Source organism: Chanos chanos, chromosome 1, assembly GCF_902362185.1.
Source record: "Chanos chanos chromosome 1, fChaCha1.1, whole genome shotgun sequence".
In the NCBI taxonomy this organism is placed as follows: domain Eukaryota; kingdom Metazoa; phylum Chordata; class Actinopteri; order Gonorynchiformes; family Chanidae; genus Chanos; species Chanos chanos.
The window spans coordinates 23,511,045-23,534,447 of record NC_044495.1 but is presented as its reverse complement, the minus strand read 5'-3'; the positions used below and the strand labels follow the sequence as shown (position 1 = coordinate 23,534,447).

The 23,403-nt window shown below is 39.8% G+C and overlaps 4 protein-coding genes across 5 annotated transcripts; 1 reads left to right on the top strand and 3 right to left on the bottom strand.

The window, feature by feature from the left end:
- Positions 1-2,571: 2,571 nt before the first annotated feature.
- mcat (malonyl CoA:ACP acyltransferase (mitochondrial)) lies at positions 2,572-4,335 on the bottom strand. Its single transcript, XM_030779010.1, has 4 exons — positions 3,749-4,335; positions 3,501-3,588; positions 3,191-3,408; positions 2,572-2,982 (listed from the first exon to the last, which is right to left on the bottom strand). The coding sequence occupies exons 1-4, from the start codon at positions 4,184-4,186 to the stop codon at positions 2,572-2,574; spliced, it is 1,155 nt and encodes a 384-aa protein (XP_030634870.1). The 5' UTR covers positions 4,187-4,335.
- Positions 4,336-7,729: 3,394 nt separating this feature from the next.
- On the bottom strand, positions 7,730-12,483 carry LOC115812606 (fibulin-1-like). The gene is made up of 14 exons (XM_030775126.1): positions 12,429-12,483; positions 11,964-12,078; positions 11,264-11,396; positions 10,936-11,005; positions 10,429-10,488; positions 10,236-10,325; positions 9,951-10,088; positions 9,717-9,801; positions 9,485-9,678; positions 9,262-9,387; positions 9,031-9,156; positions 8,596-8,727; positions 8,381-8,504; positions 7,730-8,111 (listed from the first exon to the last, which is right to left on the bottom strand). Exons 1-14 carry the CDS (start codon positions 12,481-12,483, stop codon positions 7,730-7,732), a joined length of 1,830 nt encoding a protein of 609 aa, XP_030630986.1.
- A 532-nt stretch (positions 12,484-13,015) lies between these two features.
- trim24 (tripartite motif containing 24) lies at positions 13,016-19,676 on the bottom strand. The gene is made up of 18 exons (XM_030773131.1): positions 19,242-19,676; positions 18,816-18,934; positions 18,563-18,710; positions 18,169-18,301; positions 17,873-17,989; positions 17,636-17,750; positions 17,367-17,513; positions 17,161-17,275; positions 16,608-16,999; positions 16,047-16,229; positions 15,868-15,988; positions 15,701-15,758; positions 15,449-15,584; positions 15,076-15,314; positions 14,825-14,957; positions 14,607-14,681; positions 14,344-14,499; positions 13,016-13,791 (listed from the first exon to the last, which is right to left on the bottom strand). The coding sequence occupies exons 1-18, from the start codon at positions 19,525-19,527 to the stop codon at positions 13,474-13,476; spliced, it is 2,991 nt and encodes a 996-aa protein (XP_030628991.1). The 5' UTR covers positions 19,528-19,676; the 3' UTR covers positions 13,016-13,473.
- A 677-nt stretch (positions 19,677-20,353) lies between these two features.
- Positions 20,354-22,924, top strand: LOC115809005 (aldo-keto reductase family 1 member D1). 2 transcript variants are annotated; one of them, XM_030770428.1, is made up of 9 exons: positions 20,354-20,579; positions 20,738-20,905; positions 21,026-21,142; positions 21,237-21,314; positions 21,655-21,777; positions 21,870-21,979; positions 22,099-22,264; positions 22,551-22,633; positions 22,767-22,924. In XM_030770428.1, exons 1-9 carry the CDS (start codon positions 20,487-20,489, stop codon positions 22,807-22,809), a joined length of 981 nt encoding a protein of 326 aa, XP_030626288.1. In that variant the 5' UTR covers positions 20,354-20,486; the 3' UTR covers positions 22,810-22,924. The 2 variants fall into 2 exon arrangements, with proteins under 2 accessions (XP_030626288.1, XP_030626298.1); XM_030770438.1 differs by lacking the exon at positions 21,655-21,777.
- Positions 22,925-23,403: the final 479 nt, after the last annotated feature.

The window sequence follows — 23,403 nt, the reverse complement described above, 5'->3', positions numbered from 1 at the left end:
AACTGTTATTGAAAAGATGACATCATCACATTTGTTTTGATAAAACAGGAGAAGCCTGTTTGCTGCTGTATGAAGCTTTAAAAAACATCTCGCCTCACACTAAAAATGGAAAAGAGAATCCATCTTATTTTTATCAGTTTTCAAAGGAACAGCTGTTATATCCATTGTCATCTTTTTGTGTGTCTTATGTTAAATATCTTGCCTGACTAAATTGTGAAACTGAAAAAGTATTCTAAATTTATACTAGTTTCACTATAAATTTATGTCTCCTTTTACATTTGACAACCTCAGTAACAGGTTTAGCTAACTTTGACCTGTTTAACTGATTTGTTATGGAAATGTCTTATTTCCATAAAACCTGGCATCTAACGACATCTGGTGTATTGTGGAGTAATAGTAAACTTGTTATCGTACATATCTGAATAGACGTGTAAAATAGTGGACGAATTTCCAAATTTTCCACAATTTACTATACTGCAATTACTGTCTACGCCATACAGTAAGTTACCCTTTAGTCAGACTGAGGCAAAAACAGTTACTTCAACTGTTAAATTTGTGTATTAGTGAGTGATCTATCCAAGTCGGTATTTACCTCTGCTGCTAAAATAAATTGACAAACAAGAAAAGGGGAGGTTATGCTAATGATCGTCATGGGTGTTCAGTAAAACCTAATTATGCAAGGAAAACATGAGATCATCTTTTCATACACAGTGAACTCCACACCCAGTCTTTCTGGTCACATGACATTTTGTTTACACAGTGATATTGGTTTGTTGGAGTTTATAAAGGCACAGGTCATATGCACACAGACACACACAATGTGAGTTAGTTAACCATTACACATGCTCAACTATCCACAAAAGCCATAATAACAAATATGACTCAAATTGTTGTGGATTAAGTTTTGACAAAAAGAGTTCAAATAAATAAAATATATGAAGAAAAACACAGTAAACATCCCCTACACCTATACCTGCAACTGATTTAAGGATGGTGAGAGACCAATTTCCACTTTTGCTCTATTCAAGAATACATAATGGTGGAACAAGCAAGGACACGAAGAAATGGCATTTCTCTCCAGGCTGGACCTAGTGAGATGGATAATGAGAGTCTCCTTGAAAACAACAGAAGGTAAATCTTATTATTATGGTTGTTGTTGTCTTTATTAATAATAATAATAACAACAACAACAACAATAATAATAACAATAATAACAATCACCCTTTGTAGTCACATATGCTCAGAATGATATGACTCTTTTTTGGACACTGATGCACTTATTTATTGTCATTGGACTTGTTACCAGAGTAGTGCAACTCATTGGGCGTCAGCTAGCACAGATAGGGGATGAGCTGGAGTTCAGGTGGTTTGAGAAACAGACAAACAGGCGGCAGAATCTTCTGAATGGACCACCAAACACTTTTGCACAAACAAGAAGTGTTATCTCAGGGTAAGTGACCTGTTTCAATTCATTTAAACAGCTACACTGCACTCCGTGTCTAAGCACACAAGTAACACAATCTTGCCAGAGACAGACAATGACATTAACCTATCCTGTGAAGGGCTCTGTGTGAATCATATGATTCTTAATTTCAACAGCATTCTTGGCAACCTTTGGAGGGCCAAGATCAGTCCATCAGTAAAGACATCTTGGCTTGTTCCAAAGTTTCACAGTGAGATGTACCAGAAAGCGATGCAGTGGACAGCCTGGGTAAAAACACTTTTCTGACTCCTCCTCACTGTGTCCATTGCTTGAAATAATCACCATTAAAGATGTCGATATATTCAACAGAGAGTATGTTTTATGAAAATGCTTTTATTTGTTTTACAAAAACGGAGGACGGCAGATGTGAGCCAGGATACTAATGCTGATGCATAGTCTGCTTTCGCTGCCTATGTAACTTTTCCGTCTCTTTCATGCAGGTTTCTAACGTGCACTTTGCTGATTGGCCAAGCTGGACCACAGGACTGTTAGTCTCCGCCATGTTACTGGCCACTGCAGCAGTCTTTACTGCACTCTGGGATGACATAAAAAACTAATCATTACATCAAGGGGCCAAAAGCAGGTCTTTAGCCTCAGTATAATCAAACAGAGCCAAGGCAGATTTTTTTAAATTAACAACAATCATTTTTTTACCACTTTTTATTACTGAATCCTGATCCGAGTGCTGGTTCACATAGTAATGTGTTTTTGTATGTTGCAGAACATGTTTGATAAGGCTGTTGCTGGTTTACAGTTGGTTTTATGAAGGCTGGGTTGGTTGCTCAAAAACCAATTCCTACATCACTAAAGGAAGCTGGACCTTCATTTCAAAAATAATTTTTTAAGTAATCTGTGCAACAATAAAAAAGGGGAAAAAAAAGAATTTTGTCTTTGTGTATTTGTCTTGAAAATTAGAATATACTATCTTTTGCATTAAAAAAAACACATAATCCCCCTGGTATGTCTCTTTAGATCAAAAGTGAGGATGAAACCAATTTAGTCTTTGTGTTTTTTATTTTTTAAATCTGTACTTTGACTCTGTGTTCACACAAGTAAAAGTTTATGTGTAGTTTGACATATTCCATTCATCATTCACATGAGAGTACCACATCAATATGTGTATATTTCTTGAACGCCTTCTTGTTGCATTTCTGTAACGTGGTACCCAGCTGTTTCCCTGGACCAACCTCATAAGTGTGAGGAAAGTCCTTGCCCTGGCTTCTCTCATAGATTTCATGCAGTGTTTGCTCCCACTTTACTGGAGAGACCAGCTGCTTCGCAAGGAGCTGTCGCACATGTTTTTCATGCATATAACGTTTTCCATCCACATTTGAGTGCACTGCGATTTCTGGCCGCCGCACCTCAATCTGCTTCAGGACATGCTCCAGAGGCTCCACCGCTGCCTCCATCAGCGAAGTGTGAAACGCGCCGCTCACTGGGAGCAGCCGTGTACGAAGGAATTGAAGCCGTCTAGAGTTCTGCTGGAGGAAATCCAGCGCCTGATGAAGAAGAATTCAGTGAATGGCACTGTAAAGTACGACCACAATAATCACAGTCATCATCATATGTCTTGAACCTAAGATCAGCCAGCAAGAAGAAGTCCTCACTTTACTGACAAAACCTGAGGGTGTCAGTTTATTCCAACTTTATGGATATTTTGTATTTAAAAAATCTTAAGACAACACCAAATCACCCAGTGTGCCCTACCTCCTTATGTCCGGCAATGACTCGCCCATCAGGAAAGAGGTAGTTAGCAACAGAGCAAACAGGATTCGGGAGACCCAGAGACAAGCAATGTTCTCTGGCTTGCTGACAGGCTTGTTTATAATTGGCCTGGGGTCTTCCAATTACTGACAACATCCCGCTTGCAGACTGATCAGAAGCTTTTTGCATGGCTTCTGCTCTCACTTTCACCGCATAGAGAGCTAAGGGCAAAGAGAGGTAGAAGATACACTGCTAAAATCACATCATGACATAGGCCTACAGCACATGACAAAAGCACAGAGGAAAGTTGTACCTTCAGCAAAATCCATAGCACCCGAAAACACCAAGGCAGCAAACTCGCCAACACTGAACCCAGCTGCAGCAACACAATTTTCAATTGCCTGTGAAATATTAGTGAAGTGTCATTGCAACAGCGCGTTTATTACGCAATTTAAGATGCCACAATAGCCCTTCACATATGATTATCATGGCAATAAGAAATAAGTTTCTAAATTATTTTGAGATCAATGTGCAGACGCACAGACTTCAGGCATGTCTTACTGCCGGATTTTCGTGGTTCAGTCTCTCCACAGCAGCCAAAGATGTGACGAACACTGCAGGCTGGCAATGAACAGTCTTCATAAGGTCCTCTTGGGGCCCGTTTAAACACAGAGAGAGCAGATCATATCCAAGAATTTTCTGCGCAACGGAGAACATCTCCTTCACGTTGCCATACTGTAAAAGTCCTCGTCCCATACCCACAAATTGACTGCCCTGACCAGGAAAGAGTAGAACAGACACTTGGTTTGGAGATCTTCTAAGCCTCGGCTCCTCATCCTTGCTATCAGTCCCCTTATCGTTCTCTGTGCTGTCAGATACGGGATGCCCTACGTTGGATGGAGTCTGAACATTACTTGACAGTGTCCTGCAATGGGAAAATGCCCTGGTCAAGACCGGGGGCGCAATCTGCACGCACTTACGGAGTCTGCGAAGTCTCATGTTGTAAGTTTTCCGTGAGCACGGATCAGACACTCAGAGTAACACTCCGATCTGGCACAACTAACAGCTTGAAAACAGTCTTTATGTTTACCGAAAATCAGCCTTAATGGTGGTCCTCACGTGCGAATAACAATGACGAAGGTGGCATGACTGAATAAGGACGCATGTCTTTCAGTTATGTGACTTGAGCAACAGCAATCAATGTCCCAACATGGCCGACAAATAAAGCTTGTTCAAAATAAAAGTCCAAACGCATACGCAGCCTCCGAATTAAGCACCGAACCGAACAGATTCTGTGTAATTACAGATGTAAAATACAACTTTGTTACGAATGCAAACGCTCATGATTTGAAGTTGTGTCCTCACTAACTTTCAAAGAAACATTTTGCCTAAAGAAAATGTAATAAACTCAATCCAACTATAATGAATATGTTATTTCATTTGATGAACCTTTGTTCAGTTTCATTTAACCATTTTAATTAAATATGTAGAAAGCTGTTTGTTTGTTTTAGATTTTCAAGGAATTTAATCAAACTGACTTCTGTTTCCTCAGGTCCAATTTTACTTGCAACACTCTATAAAAGTCCTTAAACTAAGCAAAGTTTACTATCAGTTATTCAGTTATCTGATTCAGAATTTATCCCATCCCAATTTGAGATAGATTTGAGAGATGAAAACAACACTTGAAGAGAGAAAGAGAGAGGGAGGGGGATGTTACTAAGGATAAACTTGCTTTTTCATTTACTAGACACACTCTGTTCTTAGTAACATTTTGTGCAGCAAAGAGAGAGCTTGTTCTTCTTTGTCTGTAACCACCACTTAGCTCCAATAAAAGAAGACCCTCAACAAAGATTAATCTCTGTGTCTCTTTATTATTACAAAGACATAAAATCAACAGTGCCTAACAGGGGTCTTGTAAGAACCTGAAGCCATGCCCTGAAGCCACAAGTCTTTATTATTTAGCTCATGCAAACTTCTGGCTCTAACAATTAGTTACCAAGCAGCAAGCAAAAACCCCCAAAACAAAACAAACAAACAAACAAACAAAAAAACAGCGCATTTTATGGATTACACACATTAGGATTTCATGGCTTCCTTGTGAAACAACAATGTAAATTTGTTATCTGCTTGGCAAAAACTGTCTCTTGAAGGATTTCATCTGTAGGTGTTTTTTGCATCAAGCAGCCAGGATTCTTCACATTCCTGGCCCTCCAAGAAACAATTATAAACAAAGCAAGCCCTGATCAAAAAACATATTTTTGTTGTTTAGTTTAGTGTTGTGGTGATTCCCAAGTTTGGGATTTTTACATTATTTTATGCAAATGATCAGACATGAGAAACAACAACACTGTGACTGATTCATTCCATAATTTACTGAGACCACATTTTTCACCATGAAGTGGGATGTAGTGTCATAAGGACTTAACTGTTTCTACAGAAAAAAAATGAAAAGAATACTGTATTTGGGGATGGCATTTAGAGCTGATGTAGAGCGATGCTAATCAAAATGAGAGTAGCATATAATTCAAAACCATCATTATGCGATGAAAATGTGAATAGCAACCACGCTTCTGTACGAAAGTCTTCCATTCTTTGTATGATTCATCACCACTGCCAGGACTGTATCCACTGGGCCAGCTATGGACTCAACCTGACGAACCATCCCTGCACAAAGACAAAAGGGGATGAGACTGCCATTTAAACAAAGTATGGCATGACACTTGTCTGCATTATATGGTTATCAGCAAACTGGAGAACCGCTGCAACTGTAGCTACTCACCGGCAATCATGCCACTCTCAGAGCCTTTCACAATATCAAAGGAGTTTTGGAGGTTTCCAGGAAGAATTTCAAAAAATACATCAAAGATGGCCTCATAGTGAGAGGTGGGGTCAGCTGGTACCATAGTTCTCAAGAGGACAATGTCTGTGAGAAATACTAGTTAACATTCTCAGACAGACATGATAGCAGTATTTAACTTCTATATGTTACTGGATATTGAAAAAACAAATCTGAAAATAATTTCATTCTTGGTACAGCTTACGTTGTGGTCCAGTGAACTCCTTGGAAATAGGCAGGGAGATGGCTGTATGCAAAAAGAGTTGGACTGAGTACTTAGTACACTCATTGGACAGACAGTCTCTAACACACACAAGTGTATCTGAACTCTCAGGTCTGTGAGAAGACAAGAAGAGATTTTTTTTTACTATAAACACCAAATCTAAAACATTATATTCTGATACATATAACATGAGCACAGTTCCTATACCCATCACTGGAGACCAGACACTACCAGTGAAAAGTTTAAATTAGAGTCCAGACAAAACCAGTGCGGCAGTTCTCATGCATTTGTGTAGATAAAGCTAAGTGTTAAAATCAAAAGCTTATCCTGGGGACTAGCAATACATTAAAAAATTTAGTTAAAATGAATGGACAGACCTTCCTCATACTGAATATAAGACGTGTTTAACAATTATAAACACGGCTTAAGTCTGCACCCAAGGAAGCAAAAACAGAATAGATTTTGTGCAAATGTAGAGGAAAACTGGTCTCTAACTAGTGCATGGTCAGTCTACCCACATTTATGAAATGATAAAATGTCCATTGCAACAAACTGGCTGTTCACGCTTTATCTTTCTAATGTCATGCCAGATAAAATTCTGACAGACAAGTTTGGCAGTTTTTTTTTGTTTTTTTGACAGACAGAAAAGGTTTAAAAGAAGAGAAAATTACACATAGAAGTACTAGCTGTTTAGTAAATTTAGCCTCACACTACATTATAACATATATCACACTGTTACAGAAACTAATTGTAAGAACATCCTGAAGACACTTCTAGAAAAATTCTGTGTAAACCTTAACAACAATAACAGATGATCTACTGATTACCACCCAACACTAACAATGGATCTTTATTAGTTCTCCAAACAGTGATGCTGAGTATACTCTAAATCCCACCCACTCCCCCGAGAGACTCACTGAGTAGCTGTTAGCATTTACATATTCAGTTTTCACTTGATGAGCTGCCAGCAGGCAGGGAAGAGGGAACCTTGGTCTACATTGGCTTACACTGGTCACACACCAAGATCCACAGATCTGCATGCGCAGATTCACAGGATAGTGAGCTTAATTTTCAGTATTACTCATAAATGAAGAATGACTCTTTTCTGGATAGAACACATATGATCAAAGAAAAAATTATTTATATGTAGCTGATTTACAAAAATGAGAAAGCCACACAATTAAAATCCTTTGATATAAATGTAGAGTTAGTAGAGCTGCATTATGATTAAATACTCTGATATGAGTGCCAAGAGGTAGCTTTACATCAGGTCATTAATTCATAGGCACCAGTCTTTCTACAAGGCATTTTTAAATTCAAACAGTTATAGATACATTCAGTAAGCAGTTGTAAACAGAGCTTAGCCTTCATCAATACCAAAGAAAACAACACAAAGGAAACTAGGAAAATATAGATAAATTGAAAGAAATACATTCCACATTGTTGGGCAAATGAGGTCAATGCAAAGTGTTAACCTCAGGGTTTAGTGTGGTATCCTACTGTTGGCTGAGATCAGCTTCTCGTTGGTGACAAACACAGCGATCTTAGCCACAAACAAGCTAACTGTGCTGTAGCGCATCAGCCTCATCTCTACTGTTAGAAGGAAATCATGGGCTTTGGTAAGAGGCTTGCGAAGTACAATCACGCCCCCATGGGAAAGCCTATGAACACTGAAGAAGCCCTCATCATTCCCAGCAGCGATGGATAGATTGACAACATCACCAGGGACAGAGCTGGAAGGTCCCATGCGTAAGATATCAGCAGGTATGGGGATACTGGCGGGAAAAGTGAGGTTGTAGAAAGATATCTGCAACGGCTGGGACAAGCAATCACTAGCCCTCTCACAAGGCATGCGCTCACAACGACTGGAGAGATAGAGCAGGTGATGAAATGAACAAGAGACAACGTGAGTTTAAAAGGCAGACAATAAGGATAAACTTGCGTTTAGACAACAAACTGATTTTAAGCGACAATGGAAGAGAGGCACTCCCTGTCTGGTCCAGTCTTAATACTCTTTCAGCTAAATATATTTATAATTTCCACCTCTTCCAATTTGGACGACACTACATTAACTTGTGAAAACTTTCAGTAGTTCTAATATACATATAGGTAGCCAGTAACCTTTAATACTCACTGTTCTGCAGCACGATGAAAGTTGCGCGGGCACTCAAATGACAGACAGCGAAAGCTGCCTTGTATGTTGAAACAGCTCTGTCCTACAGCACAGGTGTGTGTCCCACTCACACACTCATCAACATCTGACCACAAAGACATTTTGCCAATTGTGTTAATTACACACGACCAGGCACAACAATGAGAAACAACAGAGGTAAATGTGTGCTTATTTACCCTGGCAAGTGAGTCTGTCAGGGGCAAGGATGTAGCCTGTTGCTGGACACGTGCATTTGAAACTTCCAGGTGTGTTCAAACACTGATAAGAGCACAGCTGCCTAATAGCTGACAGTGCACACTCATCAACATCTGTTGAGAGAATAAAAGAAATGTGCAGAAAGAATAAAAAAACTGTTAGTGTTAACAGACAAAAATTCCATTCTCACTTCTTTCATATTTTCATCTATGTCAGTGAGCAAGAGAGACCACAAACACAATGTTTTTCTCCTACAGGGATGGTTCACGCAGTCACCAAGAGTTACCCAAACAATAGGCTATATAATCATTTACCTTCATACAGACGATACATTTCAAACCAATTAGTAAGGCATGAATGGATATCCAGCCAGTTCAGTGTAGAGTCAGTGCAGAATGCAAAGAGTGTAAATATACCTTTACAGTTCCTGCCATCATTCGCTAGCCTGAAACCAGAGTGGCAGCGGCACTTATATGACCCAGGCAGGTTTTCACATTTGTGTGCACATAGCTGACTCGAGTAAGCTCTACACTCATCAAAATCTAGAAGGCAATTTGACAATTACATACATATCAATCTCTAAAACAATTGCATGCATGAAACAGAGGATATAACTTGAATATACTCAAAGTAAAAGAGACGCTTACCTCGACACACCCTTGAGCGGCTGTCATAGAAGAAACCAGGGCGACACTCACAGCGGAAAGAGCCTGGCAGGTTTACACAGCCATGACCTTCACAGATTCCCTTGGATTCCTCACACTCATTTATGTCTGAGAGTAAAAGAGAGGAGCACACCAACATATGAACTGGTGTTTAATTCACTTTTAAAGGGCTCACTGGGTTTCTGTACACATACTGAATGCTTACCGATGCAGTGGTCGCTGTCATTGCTCAGCTGGAAACCTTGTCGACAGCTGACTCCGGTCTTCAGGCAGATGTAGGAGCCCACTGTGTTGATGCAGGACTCGCCTGACAAACAAGGGCGGCTCTCACTCGCACACTCATTTACATCTGAGGATGTGCAAAATAAAGAGAGAGAGATTTGAGGTAGGGTGGAAGCAGTGGAGATAGCACAAGAGAAATATGGGGGGAAAAAAATCACTGGCACTGGAATGAGCCTGGTGTGTTCTGACACCTCAGCTCAGAGCCACAGTCATGGGTTCCTAAACTGCACTCATCAATATCTAAAGAATATTTTAAAAAGTACTTAAAATAAAAAAATACTACAAAAGATGTCCATGCCAAGTATTTCCATTTGAGTGTATAAATGGCCTGGCACCAAAATAAGGTTTTCAATCAAATGTCTGCAGTCATGGACACTACAGAGACTGACCTTGGCATTCATTGGTATCAGTGATCTTGTAGCCTCTGTCACAGTTAGCCTGTCTCTGACAGTGGAATGAACCCTCTGTGTTAATGCACAGCTCCCCCTCTGGGCAGTCATGGCCTCCAACCGAACACTCGTTGATATCTGAGAGGAAACGTTTGTGCCTCAATAAAATAGTGAACAGAATTGAACACTATCAAGGAACTAAATAAATATGTCCTTACATAAGTTAAAAGTGTTTACAGTTCTTCATTGAACATGGAAATTCATGAACTGCAAGTAAGGACACACCTTCACAGCTACGTCCATCAGTCTGGAGTCTGTAGCCCTCATGGCAGGCACAAGTTCCACTATTTAAACAGACCTGTGAGCATCTCATCGCTAATAACACAACATACAGACAACATTTACACAGTGATCAGACATTAAATCAAACTAAACTGCTTCCTGAACTGTATTTGAAGTACAAATTTAATCTGTTTACCTGCACACAATTTGGTTTTATCTGCATCTCCTCCATTTACAGTTGGTGCTGTACCACCAACTGTTAAGAAAAACAGGGACAAAATGTTGACAAACATTTTCCATTATCTCAATGCAGATTCTAGGGAGTGACATGTTTTATAGGCTTTCCTTGATATCGTATGATCTTACGTCTTACAACAAACGCAGCTGACTCCATCAAAAGTCATTAAAAGGACATGTGTCTGTAATCATTTATGCTCTGTGATACTCTGGTATGATCCAGTCGTACTCTCATTCTAAAGAGCAACAGTCAGATAATCCAAATACCATCCGAGACTGCAAAAGCGGCAAAATCAGGCCTTGAAGGTCATCCTGAACAATATACTTGAAGTACACTTAAAGGAGACTTCAGTAAACTCCTTTCTACCACTACTAATGTAGATATTAGCTTCTTTCAGTGGAGTATTCAGTGAGTGTTCATTACCCTTTGTCACTAATGTTGTAACATTTTTTTTGTCTCCAGTACAACATGAGTTGGCTACATCCTGGCACAGGTTGGTAACAGAGATATTCAGCTCACAGTGCAGACTCTCCACCTGAAAATGTATCCCCAGCAAACAGCACTCACAGCACATCTGAAATGAATGGAGTTGTGAAAAAAGAATAAAAGAAAGGTTCATCAAGACAAAAGCAAAAGAAAAGATGAGTCCCAGAGCTCAGTGAGTTACAAAAGTAAAGAACGCAGTCCATCAGTATCTCAAATTCAAGGTTAACAAACCAGAGAACTTTCAGTGTCTTTTTGGAATGTTATTATAAATGCACGACACAGATGAAGGTGTGTCAGTTTCACATACCTCTGCAGTCCTGTTAGAGTAGTAATCTCCATAGGACAGGACCTCACACACTCCCATCTCTTTAGCCTGGGTGATGCCGTTGACACAGGCCACATCTTGCACTGCTGCAATACAGCACTGCTCCTGAGCAATGCTATCAGTAAAGCGGTGCAAAACGATTTAAGTCGAAAATACCTTTTGAAATGTATGAAAACGCATAGGAAGATGTTATTTCCATATGCTAGCAATTACTGTGCCACATCTGTTCCAGGTGACAACTGGGCTGGGGAGACAGATCTTGTTTGACATTTTAGAACTTCACATAGACATGAGAATAGCCTATACCAAGTAGTTTGACCATTAGCAGATTTGGGACTCAGTGATAACTGATGCAGTTATCGTGAGGTTCTTCAGCCTTGTCAGCTTATGGTACTCGTGCATTTAATGATACAGACAAAACACTACCTGCAATGGCCTTTGGAAATATAAAGGAACATTCAGTCGCCTTCAATTCAAGTCCAAGTGCTTAAAATCATTTATCGAAATGCTCTTAGGAGAGGTAATCACCACTCCGTTTGTGTCGGGATCACTTAATTTTATTTTTACACTTATAGTAGTGTAATGGTTGGTTGTTTAAAACGCTTTTTTTATTTTGGTGCTTGAAGAAGTTGATAACGCGAGGCTGATGCTACAGTAACGGCGTCAAATCGACTTTTCTCACCTGCATGCGCTGGAACTGGCTATTTTGGGAAGATGAACGCAGTGGCGCCAGCGAAGACCATAATCACGTCCGTCCTCACAGCATTCCTTCACGATCTGGTGCTTAGACGGAAACTCTGTTGTAAATGTCACATTCACCAGACATGAAAATCTGATGAGTTTGCTTTTGTCTGTATAATCATGACTTGATTTTCAAATGTGAAATCTAAAGTTTTTATGTTAATGATTCAGGAGAAACTGGTGTCTATTTCCATTTGACATACTGCAGACATGCATATATTTAAAAGTAGGCGTACTGCTTATCGTTGTCATTAAAGACTGCAGGGTGTTGTTATACGCACAAACTGAACTAAAATTTAAACCAATATCAAATAAATGATGCCAAATAAAAATTTAAAGTTAAATAAAAATAGTAAATGTTTTTGAAAGTAACCAAAGTGGTCACTTGCAAACAGTAACACTTTACCTTGCCCTTCGGTAAGTCCATACAAAGAGATGAAAATTGTAACCCATGGAATCATTGCAATAAAATGTATTGTTAAACTACAGATCGCAACGAAGACAAGCACTTTTTGCATCGGTTATGAACCAGCCCACGTTCGTGTAGTGGTTGTTAACGCATGTTTTACGCACGCTAAGGAATTAACTGCACAGTACATGAGACTGAGGCAAGTGCTTGTGTCGTCTAGCGACTGTTGTTGCATTTATCACCCCGTGTCTTCGTGCGAAGGCTGTAGCATACTCAAGGTTTTGGCCTTAATCAGGCAACCGTGATACCACCCGCTGTCCGCAACAGGATGGGTGAAAGTAGGAACTCTAATCTGTCAAGGTGCTGATCAAACAACCCCAGTTTAGCTGGCCATCTCTAATCTGAATACAATGTTACATGTTAAAGAGCCGAACGTCATTCCGACTAATACACTCAACTTTGATTTCATTTACACTGACAAGGAACTCAGGAAACTGAAGATAGATCAGCTCTCCATAGGGGAGAAAATGAGCAGTTTACACCTACATTTAAGGAATTTATTTTTGGAGGTTGTCTTTCCAACAGTTTTCCATAAATATAAGGGCTGTACATATACATAACTGAAAATGATTAACTTCTACTATTAGACAAGAAGAACTGTAACCACTCAAATATGTGAAGACCTTTAATACTTTTCTTCTAATGTCTACTTCATCTTTACTTTCCCCTCATATTTCATCTCTATTTTCACCATTAAGTTCACCCCTTAATATTACATACAGAGAACATATAAAGAAAATGTTTTTTTTCCCCCCACAGAGGCATTTATTGGGCCTGTCACAACATATTTAAGTGGCTGTATTGCCCTTCTCCAGAATACGTTGTTACTAATATTTTATATACATTGTTATTGCAGAAAATGATTTAGCACAACATGCTAATCCCAATTCAAATAGTCGAGTGATGGAAAGATACTCTCATGCTTCTTTGCTGTTGTGTTGCTGTACAATGTGTAAAGGATCTGAGCTCTCCACACATGTTTTTACTCCCCAGTCTGTTCCTTTGACTCCTCTTCCCCCTTGGCTGTGCTTTCAGGACTGCTGTTGTCCTGTGTTTCCCCCTCTGTGTCTTTAGACTGGAGTGTTTCTTCAGGCTGCGCATCACTCGGAGGTTCCACAGCTTTCTCAGCAGGGGAAGCAGCAGGTGTCGGACTTGACGTTTGCTCAGGTTCTTCGGGTGCCAAAGGAGCGATACCTTCCTCTTTCACGTCGGGAAAGGTACGATCAGGATACAGGAGTTTCAGCTGCTCCTCAAAGAAGCTCTCCAGATTTGCTCCCACACTAGCCATCTCTGTGTCCTCCTGCAATAGCACATATACAAAGGTATACCATCATTCATTCAAAAATGGCAGATAACTGAGATAATGCAAAATTTCTTTGACGATTTGTGACAGCTGAAATTTACATCAAAGTTTTGCATACTGTTCAAGAAGAATTAATAACTGAAATAAGCTCGAGTCTTTCAAAATAACTCCCATGAAATGGTATATTCTTGTCTTGTATTCTGGTTAACAACTGTTAAACACATGACAAATTTTAATATTTAGATGGACCAATTCAACCTCATTAAAGACAGAATCTTGGCACTTAGTATCAGGAACACTTTCTTATTGCATATAAATTTCAGAAGAACTATGAATAAAACCTATGAAATACCCACGTTGTCTTAAACAGTTTGTCATTTAGATTCTCCAATTCTCTCGCGTCTTTTTGAAAGACTTATAACGCAAACATTATGTAAGTCCGAAGGTAAGCTACCTGCATGGCACAATTTTCTGAAAAAAATGTAGCAAAAATGGGTAAAATTCACTTGACTAGTGTATATAACATGAGTATAGGTTGTGTCATGCTACCTTGTGGAATGTTGCACAGTTTTTGAAAATGAGCCTGACATCTGCCACAAAGTCCTCCGTTCTCTTATAGGCTGGGCTCTGTCTGGACTCCAGCTTACTCTTCACAATGGAGAGATCCATTGGGGTTTTGATGATCTTACTGTACTCAGGCATTGACTGTGTATAAATAAGGAGTTTAGTTAGATTAAGGAACAGTCAGAGGAAAAAAAACTGACTTAACACATAATCATTAGATGAACCAAATGGCGTTACGGGTTCCTTACCGATGGCGTTACAGGCTCCTGAAAGTCAGTGCTAAGTTCATTGCAGTAAATCCGAAGTAATAGTCTTTCACATTTCTGTGTGAAAATTCAAAAGAGATGCAATTGTAAGGTAAATTGTGATTGTTGAGTGCAATGTAAACATTTATGAAAAAGAGAGATAGAGAGAGGAAAGGTGTGTGGGGAGTAAATGAGATCACGAGCATAAATGTTGTCCATACTCGTCTATCCACAGGTGTGAACGTCTCAGAATCTGGATCCTCCTTTACCACTTTGGACTCGCTATCCTTGCAGATATCATACTCCATTTCAGGTGAGATTAGGTCTCGACAAAACGTGCAGAACCACTCACCGCTGCATGCAGGCACAGACACAGGAAATAGGTTAAAACTACTGCGCAGTTTTACATATGCTTTGCATACACAATAAGCTTCAGAAAGCATTAAATCCTTTCCTGAGTTTTAAACCATACCTGGGGGATGCTGTGAGAGTGGGGATGTGACAGTTGAGGTGGAAGACTTTGGGACATTTGTCACAGCAGAGAAGCTCTCCTCCATTTTGACACACAGCACACCAGTCCTCATTTGGGTCTTCGTCAGGCTCTGGGGTCTTTTCTGTCGGCTGTTCTTCTCCAGGAGGGGACTCCTGTTGCGGCGTCTGAGACTGAACCCCTGTGCTGTCTGGAAGGCTAGCTTTTGCACTGCTGTGGACCTGACAGACCAAAGACAAATACTGAAAAATGTGTTCACCCTATTTGATGCTTTCTTTAGTTGCTGATTTCTTTAGCTTCCACCTAATGCATTAATTTCAGAACTTTCCACTCAAGACTCAGTGTAAATAATTACAAAGTGGACTTCGTCGTCATCCTCTGGCTCGTCCTTGATGACGATGATGGGGCCCGGCGATGCTCTTCGTCGTCTTTTTGTGACCGAGTTGGGCGGCGCGCCTTGGGGCTGGTCTGAGCGCTTCAGAGGACCAGACCTTAAACAAACAGGAAAACACAATGGAAAAAAAGCAGAAAAGACAGACTGACTGCATAGCGTGGGCCCGAAGCCCAGAGTTGTGACAGAATGAAAAGTGCATGTGTGTATATTTACCCTGCCTTTCCATCTGAGGAGGTAGCTGAGGACATGGGAGAAATCTGTACTCCTTGTGCTTGAGACAAAAAAAAAAAAAAAAATTAAAAAATCAACAATATATTCAGTTTAGCTTAGTGTGATGTGGCTCTAAAAGTAATTCAGATTCATCCAGCAAACATACTCACCAGTTCTGTCTATAGCAGTGGAAGGCAAGTGTTGTGGAAAACTGGGTCTTGATGCAGACAGAGACACAGACCCCATAGGCTCAGTCCTCTTATTCATGTATGCAGCATCCATCATGTTTCTCTATACAGACCACACAGAACATTTTACCACTGTTTCTTTGGGGTATCCAATAAAATACCTCCAAAATGTTCTGAACGTATTCTAGCTCTTTTTCTGTATCAACTACCTGATGAAGAGAAGATTGAGAATTCATGGTCCCTCCACTGGTGAGAGCTGCATTCTGTGAAAAACGTGATGTGCCCTGGAGAACATCAATGGGTTTGGGAGGGAAGTTTGAGCTGTTGATAAGTCCTCTAAGAGTCTGAGAAGAAGAGTGCATTAAATGTCAGTAAAGAAAACCGTTACTCTCAGTGCAATACTTAAGCAACAACTTATACTGCATTTTATATCTACTTATATTTGGAGATGCAATTTTGACATTTGTAACAACCAGCTAACTTCTCAGAATCAATGGCAGCAACTGCACAGACTAAACATTAAAATAGTACTTAACACAAATACTTGATAACTGGTGCCTCCCTATCTAAAACAGTGCCCTGTATCCCAGTTTCTGGGCTGTATCTCTCCTTTATTATGGTAAAATATCCTCTGTATTTATACTGCACTTATCTTTCGAGAAAGTCCACAGAGAATCACGGAAAAAAAGACACTCAAATCAAATCATCCCCAGTCCACTCACCTGATGAGGGAGTCCCGTGTTCTGTAGCACAGAGGTAGGACTTCGTGGACTTTGGTGCGGAGGGCCATATCTTCGGCCTTGCTGGGTCATGCCGGGCAGGCTCTGTGAGGGTGAGCCGCCCTGCATTGGCCTGGGTGGTGGCCCTCCTGGAAGTCGCATGTTCTGGTACCAGGACCAGTGGTTGGGTGGGAGTTGTCGGTTTGGATGCTGGGCGAGCTTCTCTACCTGCATCTGGAGTTGGGCCAGTGTGCTCTGTCGCTGCTGTTGAGACTGCCCGTCTGCAAAAGCCCCGGAGGGACCCTCAGGTCTCGGACCAGGATGAACGGGTTGGAAAGGGAAGCCTTGCATGCCACCTGGTTGACGACCTGGGGCCTTTTCCACCACCAGTGACCCTGAGGACCAGCAAAGAACAAAAGACATATCAGTATCTGGCTCACTGTTATCTTTATGTGCTGCAAACTGACACTGGTTAAGAATGAACTTATGGAGCAAAGCCAAGACACGTACTCATAGACTCATCCAGTAACTCAATTACTGACTCAGTAACTCTTACCAAGATCAACATTCGAAGCCCAGAAGCCAGAACGACACTGGAACCGAACTGAGCTCAGAGGAACGAATGAAGCGTTGCATTTTGCCCGCATGAGGTATTGTATTTGACACATAATCTGAAAGGGGAAAGACACGTTCAAACATAACTGTAACTGCCGACTCCACAAACAGATATAAACTTTGCAAAAATGAGAGATGAGCCCTTACCAATCGTTTACAATACAGAAGAGCAGTGCCACTATTACTGGCTGTTGCCCACTTAGTGAAGCTGATCACATGATCTAAGTGTTTGGAGAGGGAGGACACATCTTCTTGTTGTTTCTTAAGGACTGTTTCATGGTCTTTTGTGAGAGCCTAGGTAGACACAGCAATAATTATCACTGTGATCACACAAGAAGTGTGATACATTTCAAACACTATATACATTTCAGTATGGAGAGCTGTGGTATGAAAGACACAAAATTCTGTGATAATACCTCAAGCTGATTCACCAGAATTTTTCCCTTTCTGTTAATCTCCATTATAAGATTGCAAATAGACTTTTTAATCTCATTGGTGACAGCCTTTCGGTTTTCATCAACGTGTTGGAGCCTGAAAGAAAAGAATACATTTACACATTAAGGACATTTCATAAAATCGTTACATATTATCCTGTATAAGACCCAATTAATTGCATTACATACTGAGGCATGCTCTTGGAAACTCCACATTACCCGCTGTTTATTGTGTTAGACACGTCCTCTATGGCCTTCCTCTTTTCTTGGAGTTGGTGTGTCATATTCTCAAGATGTTCTCGGTGATTTCTGTAAGCATCCTCAAGAAACTGGTAACTGCATAAATAAGTAACACAAAATAGCACATGAGCAGACTAACTTATTTCTCTGCTTTGAAAAAAATACCAGTTACTCAACAGAAATTGAGTTGCAGCGATAATATGATAAAACACTTATGAGGAAAATTTCTGAGGAAAATTTTTGAGGATTATTATGAGGAAAATAAGATTCATTACTTGTGGTCCTTGTGCTTGAGAAGCTGACAGTCCCGACAGGTGAGACGGTCACAGGTCTCACAGAACAGCTTCAAGGGCTCTTGCTTGTGGACATCACAGAAAACAGGCTTCTGTGTAGAAGCTCCCATTGCCTCTGTAAATAATCATTATACAGTTTAGACACGTGTAACCACTGTCTGCACCCAGCGGCAACAATATATTGATATTATATATTGATATTGATAAGCAAATCATTTTGAAATGCAAAACTTCAGTTAATAAGATTTCATGAAGAATGTGAAATTCAATACAAAGCTTCCACATTAGCTTTATCATAAAAACATCAAACACTTTATCATACAAACATCATCTTGAATGATTATTGCATCTTTAACAAATTCTTTTCTAAAGGTACCTGGAGACATTTCCTCCCTCTGCCTTATTGTATGATCCCTGGTAAACTTCACCCGCTGATGGGCCTCAATGCAGGTGACACAAAGGAACTCAACACATTCCACACAGAAGCCTGTGGCCTCTGTGTTATCATCACAACTCATGCACACCTGCAGAAAAAAAAATAATGATCATGTGTTTCCATTTCAAATGATGTCACAAAATTAACCCAGAGTTACAAGAATCTATTAAACCATTATCAACTGTTGAACCACCTGACTAGTCTTTTCCACTGTACTGCTTGGCACCTCCATAGAGTCCTTTGCAAAGAAGTTATCCAGAACCTCAACCTCCATACACTCTTGATGACACACTGGACAACGGATCACGTTCACTGGAAAAAAAAAAAAAGAGAACAGAAAAATTACCACATAACTTGAAACCATTCATCCGGTACATCAGTGGATTCGCAGAAAGAGTAGGATGAGGGCAACTACACAGCCAAATGATAAAATACTTACTACAAAATATGAGCAGATTACGAACTTGTTTTTCCAGTTTACCAAACGATGGAAAATATTAAAGCTTAAAACCATGTGCATTCAAATCAATCCTAACCAACACAACATTACTTTAGCTGCTTATATCTGGGGGACCATTTCTACGAAAGTCGTCGTGGACATTCACTGTTTTAAACTTACGTGTTTTGGATGTGTTTTCGATTTGAAGTTGGTGGTTACTCCTTTGATCAGAATACAGCAAGTTTCTTGAAGGTGATGGGAGACATCTCTTGCAAAAAGAATGCAGGCAAGGCAAGAGTTTGGGTTCTCTGCTATGGAAATTCAGCTTGCAGACTGGGCAAACATCCATTGTACTTTGAGTAATTTGGTCGTTTGCATTTGCCTCTTGAACTGGCATGCTTTCTGCTTCGTTCTCCACAATAATAACAATATCATCAGCATTTACTTTCTCTCCGTTTCCCTCCATGTCTTCGTCGTTAAATACAGTTATCACTTCACACAATGAACCGAGAATACAGGCGAGACTTGTATCCGACTAAGGAGCGATAGATGACCGATACGCGTCTTTTTTAATGATGACATGATGAGTCCTCCATTGTACTATGATGCGGCCAAGTTAAATTAGTCCATGGATAAAAATTCAAAACACTTTTTATACTTCCCCGCAATAAGCTAAATGATTACATTACTATCTAAAAGACTGCTGATTCAGTCACCATGTTTAGGACCTATTACTAATATTCAGAGTCTCCACTGGCTAACGTTAGTTTAGCTAGCTATCACTCTCAGAAACACTGGTTCACTGGCTACCTGGACAAAACAGAAAAACGACCGAACAAAACACGATTTAATTGATTTATTACTCGTTAATTCTAACTGTTATCTTGGATTTGAGATACAATACAATTGTAAACTGAAATAAATACACCTAGCTGATGCAAACAAAGCAACTGACTCTGGCTAACCCAGACGCGTCCATACACATTTGATGATTAGGCCTCCAACTCGAGTATGGAAAGCAGTGGAGGTCAAACTTAGTGCTCAAATGCGTTTTGTTTTGGGGACAAGGCAAATGTGAGTGAAAGGCGGATGGGATGTCTAAAATTAGTGCAGTCAGATTAAACATGATCGATAGACACATATTGTACGAAAAGAAAATATTTTCTCTTGATATAAAGAGTTCATTGGCTAGCTTTTATCAGATCTCATTGTGGGGTCAATAACCTAGGGCCATGGATCTCAAGAGGCATTATTCATTAACTCTGACAAGGTCCGACCTTTTCACCTACAAACAGGAAGACATGTAGCCTGGAAGAACATTAACCGAACAAAGCCAGCTTATTTTGTCGTGCTTGTTACTCCAGTATCATTTTCATATAAATTGTCTTTGTGTAAAGGTATTAAAAGACCTTCTTAAAAGTGATCATGGAACTGACTGCTGAGAGCCATTCTATTCTCTTGAGTGATGGGAATAAAATCCCCCTCATTGGTCTTGGGACTTACGGGGATCCTCAGAAGGTAAGAGGTAGCTGTTCCATCTGCATTGTCACCATTTAAAAGCAACTTGTGCTCAGTAGCAATGCATGCCATGTCTACATAATTTATGTTTCCAAATGGATGTGAAATACAGCCTTAGGATTGTTGATTGCTGAATGGTTTTCTTGTTTTTTTGTTAGACTCCTAAAGGAACTCCATATGAATCAGTAAAGCTTGCAATAGAGGTTGGCTACAGACATATTGATGGAGCTTTGGTGTATTTCAATGAGCACGAAGTGGGGCAAGCCATACGTGAGAAAATCGCTGATGGTACTGTCAAAAGAGAGGACATCTTCTACTGTGGAAAGGTACATTTGTCTCCTACAAGGTTTGGCCCTCAGCTAAGCTGATTTGTCGCATAATGTTGACTAGAATGTAATGACACAGATGTTATTTGATGACTTTTATTTTAATACCTTCCACAACAGCTATGGAACACCTTCCATCCTCCAGAACTTGTAAGACCTGCATTAGAGAGAACTCTGCAGACCTTGCAGCTGGATTATGTGGACCTTTATATTGTTGAACTTCCCATGGCCTTTAAGGTATGACTATAATTTTGTCATTCCCTGATATGATTGCACCAATAAAGAAACAAAGTCCAAGTAAATGTGCATTTCTTGCATGATTTTCTTTCAGCCAGGAGATACATTCTACCCTATAGATGAGAATGGAAAGCACATTTATCATGAGACAGACCTCTGTGCCACATGGGAGGTAAAGCAATTGCATAAGACTTTAAACCTGAACCCTGAACAGACCTGGGTAGAGTGGATTATACCATAAAATTACAGCAAAAAGTAAATAATCGTGTAACTTTTTTAAATGTAAAAAACTATGTAAGACTGCAGTATGCAAAAAGACTTTATGTAAATAATTAAAAAATATTTTATGTAAATAATGTTTGCCTACAGCTCAAAGTTATACCTAGCAGAGCATAACCTGGTATGATTTAGTTTTCATGGTTATGTGTGTTGTGGTCTGTTGTGAACAACATGCAAGCCAACCTGAATACAAACACGTGTTCTGGCTCATTTTACACTCTTTCTCTCTCCAGGCTTTGGAGGCTTGCAAAGATGCAGGGCTTATAAAATCTCTCGGAGTGTCCAACTTCAATCGGAGACAACTGGAATTGATCCTGAAAAAGCCAGGGTTGAAACACAAACCTGTGTCCAACCAGGTAGTCTTCATCTTACCTTCTGAAGTTTGCATAATATGAGCGAGAACACATCACTGCAAGAGTATGAGCATGTATTTTTTTTCTCAACTCAGGTTGAATGTCACCCATACTTCACTCAGCCAAAGTTGATGGAATATTGTAAGCAAAATGACATTGTCATTGTAGGATACAGCCCACTGGGAACATCGAGAGATCCTTCTTGGTTTGTATATGCATATTGACCCTTATAAATTTGAAGAGAATGAGAAAACAAAAATGAATAACAATCCATCATTCTTTATTGATTCATTTGTTTGTTTCGGGTTTTTTGGGGGGCAATAGGGTGAATTTGAAAAGCCCCCCGTTGCTGGAGGACGAGCTTCTTGTTTCAATAGCTAAAAGGCATAACAAGACCACAGCTCAAGTGGCTCTGCGATTCAATGTTCAGCGAGGTGTGGTGGTCATACCAAAAAGCTTCAGCCCCAGTCGCATTAAAGAAAACTTCCAGGTAGGCTGGGTCTGTGTTCTGGGTAATTTATTGTTCCAGTCATGGGCAATTACAATACAGCTTATTTTTTGTTCTAGCCTGGCATCACCACACTTGATTCAAGTTATATATTCATTACTGAGCCCATGGCCGCATAAACTTAGTGGGCTTATGTTTGGCATTACCCTGAAATATGTGGTTTAGTGGGTCCCCAGGTTTGGAATTGAGGAAAACTGGTCTATGTCACAGTGTTGACTCATGACTCCAGAGGAATAACCAGTGGCCCATGTGGTTTTCTCTTTTGCAGATATTTGATTTCTGCCTCACTGATGAGGAGATGAAAGCAATTGAAGGGCTCAACAAGAATGTCCGATTTGTGGAGCTCCTTATGTAAGTAACATTAATAGCAATAATAGCAGTTGTGTTAGGTATGTAGATGGATAGATAGATAGATAGATAGATAGATAGATAGAAAAAATAAATGATCTAAGAGAGCAAAAATATTGTCGTTCTGTATTTACAGGTGGAGTGACCATCCTGAGTATCCATTCAGTGATGAATACTGACAAATTTAACCTGGGTACTACTGACACATTCATTTTAACATTTTACATTGCTACATTACATTGTCAGGTTACATCCCTCCAAAAGTACCAATAAAGCACATTCATTTGAATATTACATTTGATTTTGATAATCTCACGTCATGATTGTTTAGATATGTGACTTTTCTTGTTGCAATGATTCACAAGGGTTACTTCATACGAATATTAACTAAAATACATGTTGTTGTTTTTTTATTATTAACTATGAAGAAAGTTCCCTTTAAGGTATTACCAGGACTTGCAACTTCAGAAAATATACCTTACACAGAATAAGAGCCATGAAACATAAAATGTGTCATACAATATTTTTTAATATATTGGCAATACCCCACATTTCACAGGATTCAAATAAACGTAAGACTTTACAGTTTAGTTTTTAACCCCAGTTCTACGGTTGAATTTGAATCGATGAACTGACCCCAAACCTATGGAGCCTACTTACCATATTCACTACTTATTGTTCAAATTCAGTTAGAGATAGGTAGAGACTGAAACTCTGACAGTTAAGGTATTAAGGGGCAGAAAGTATATGTTTGAAAAATGAAGTTTGGAGCT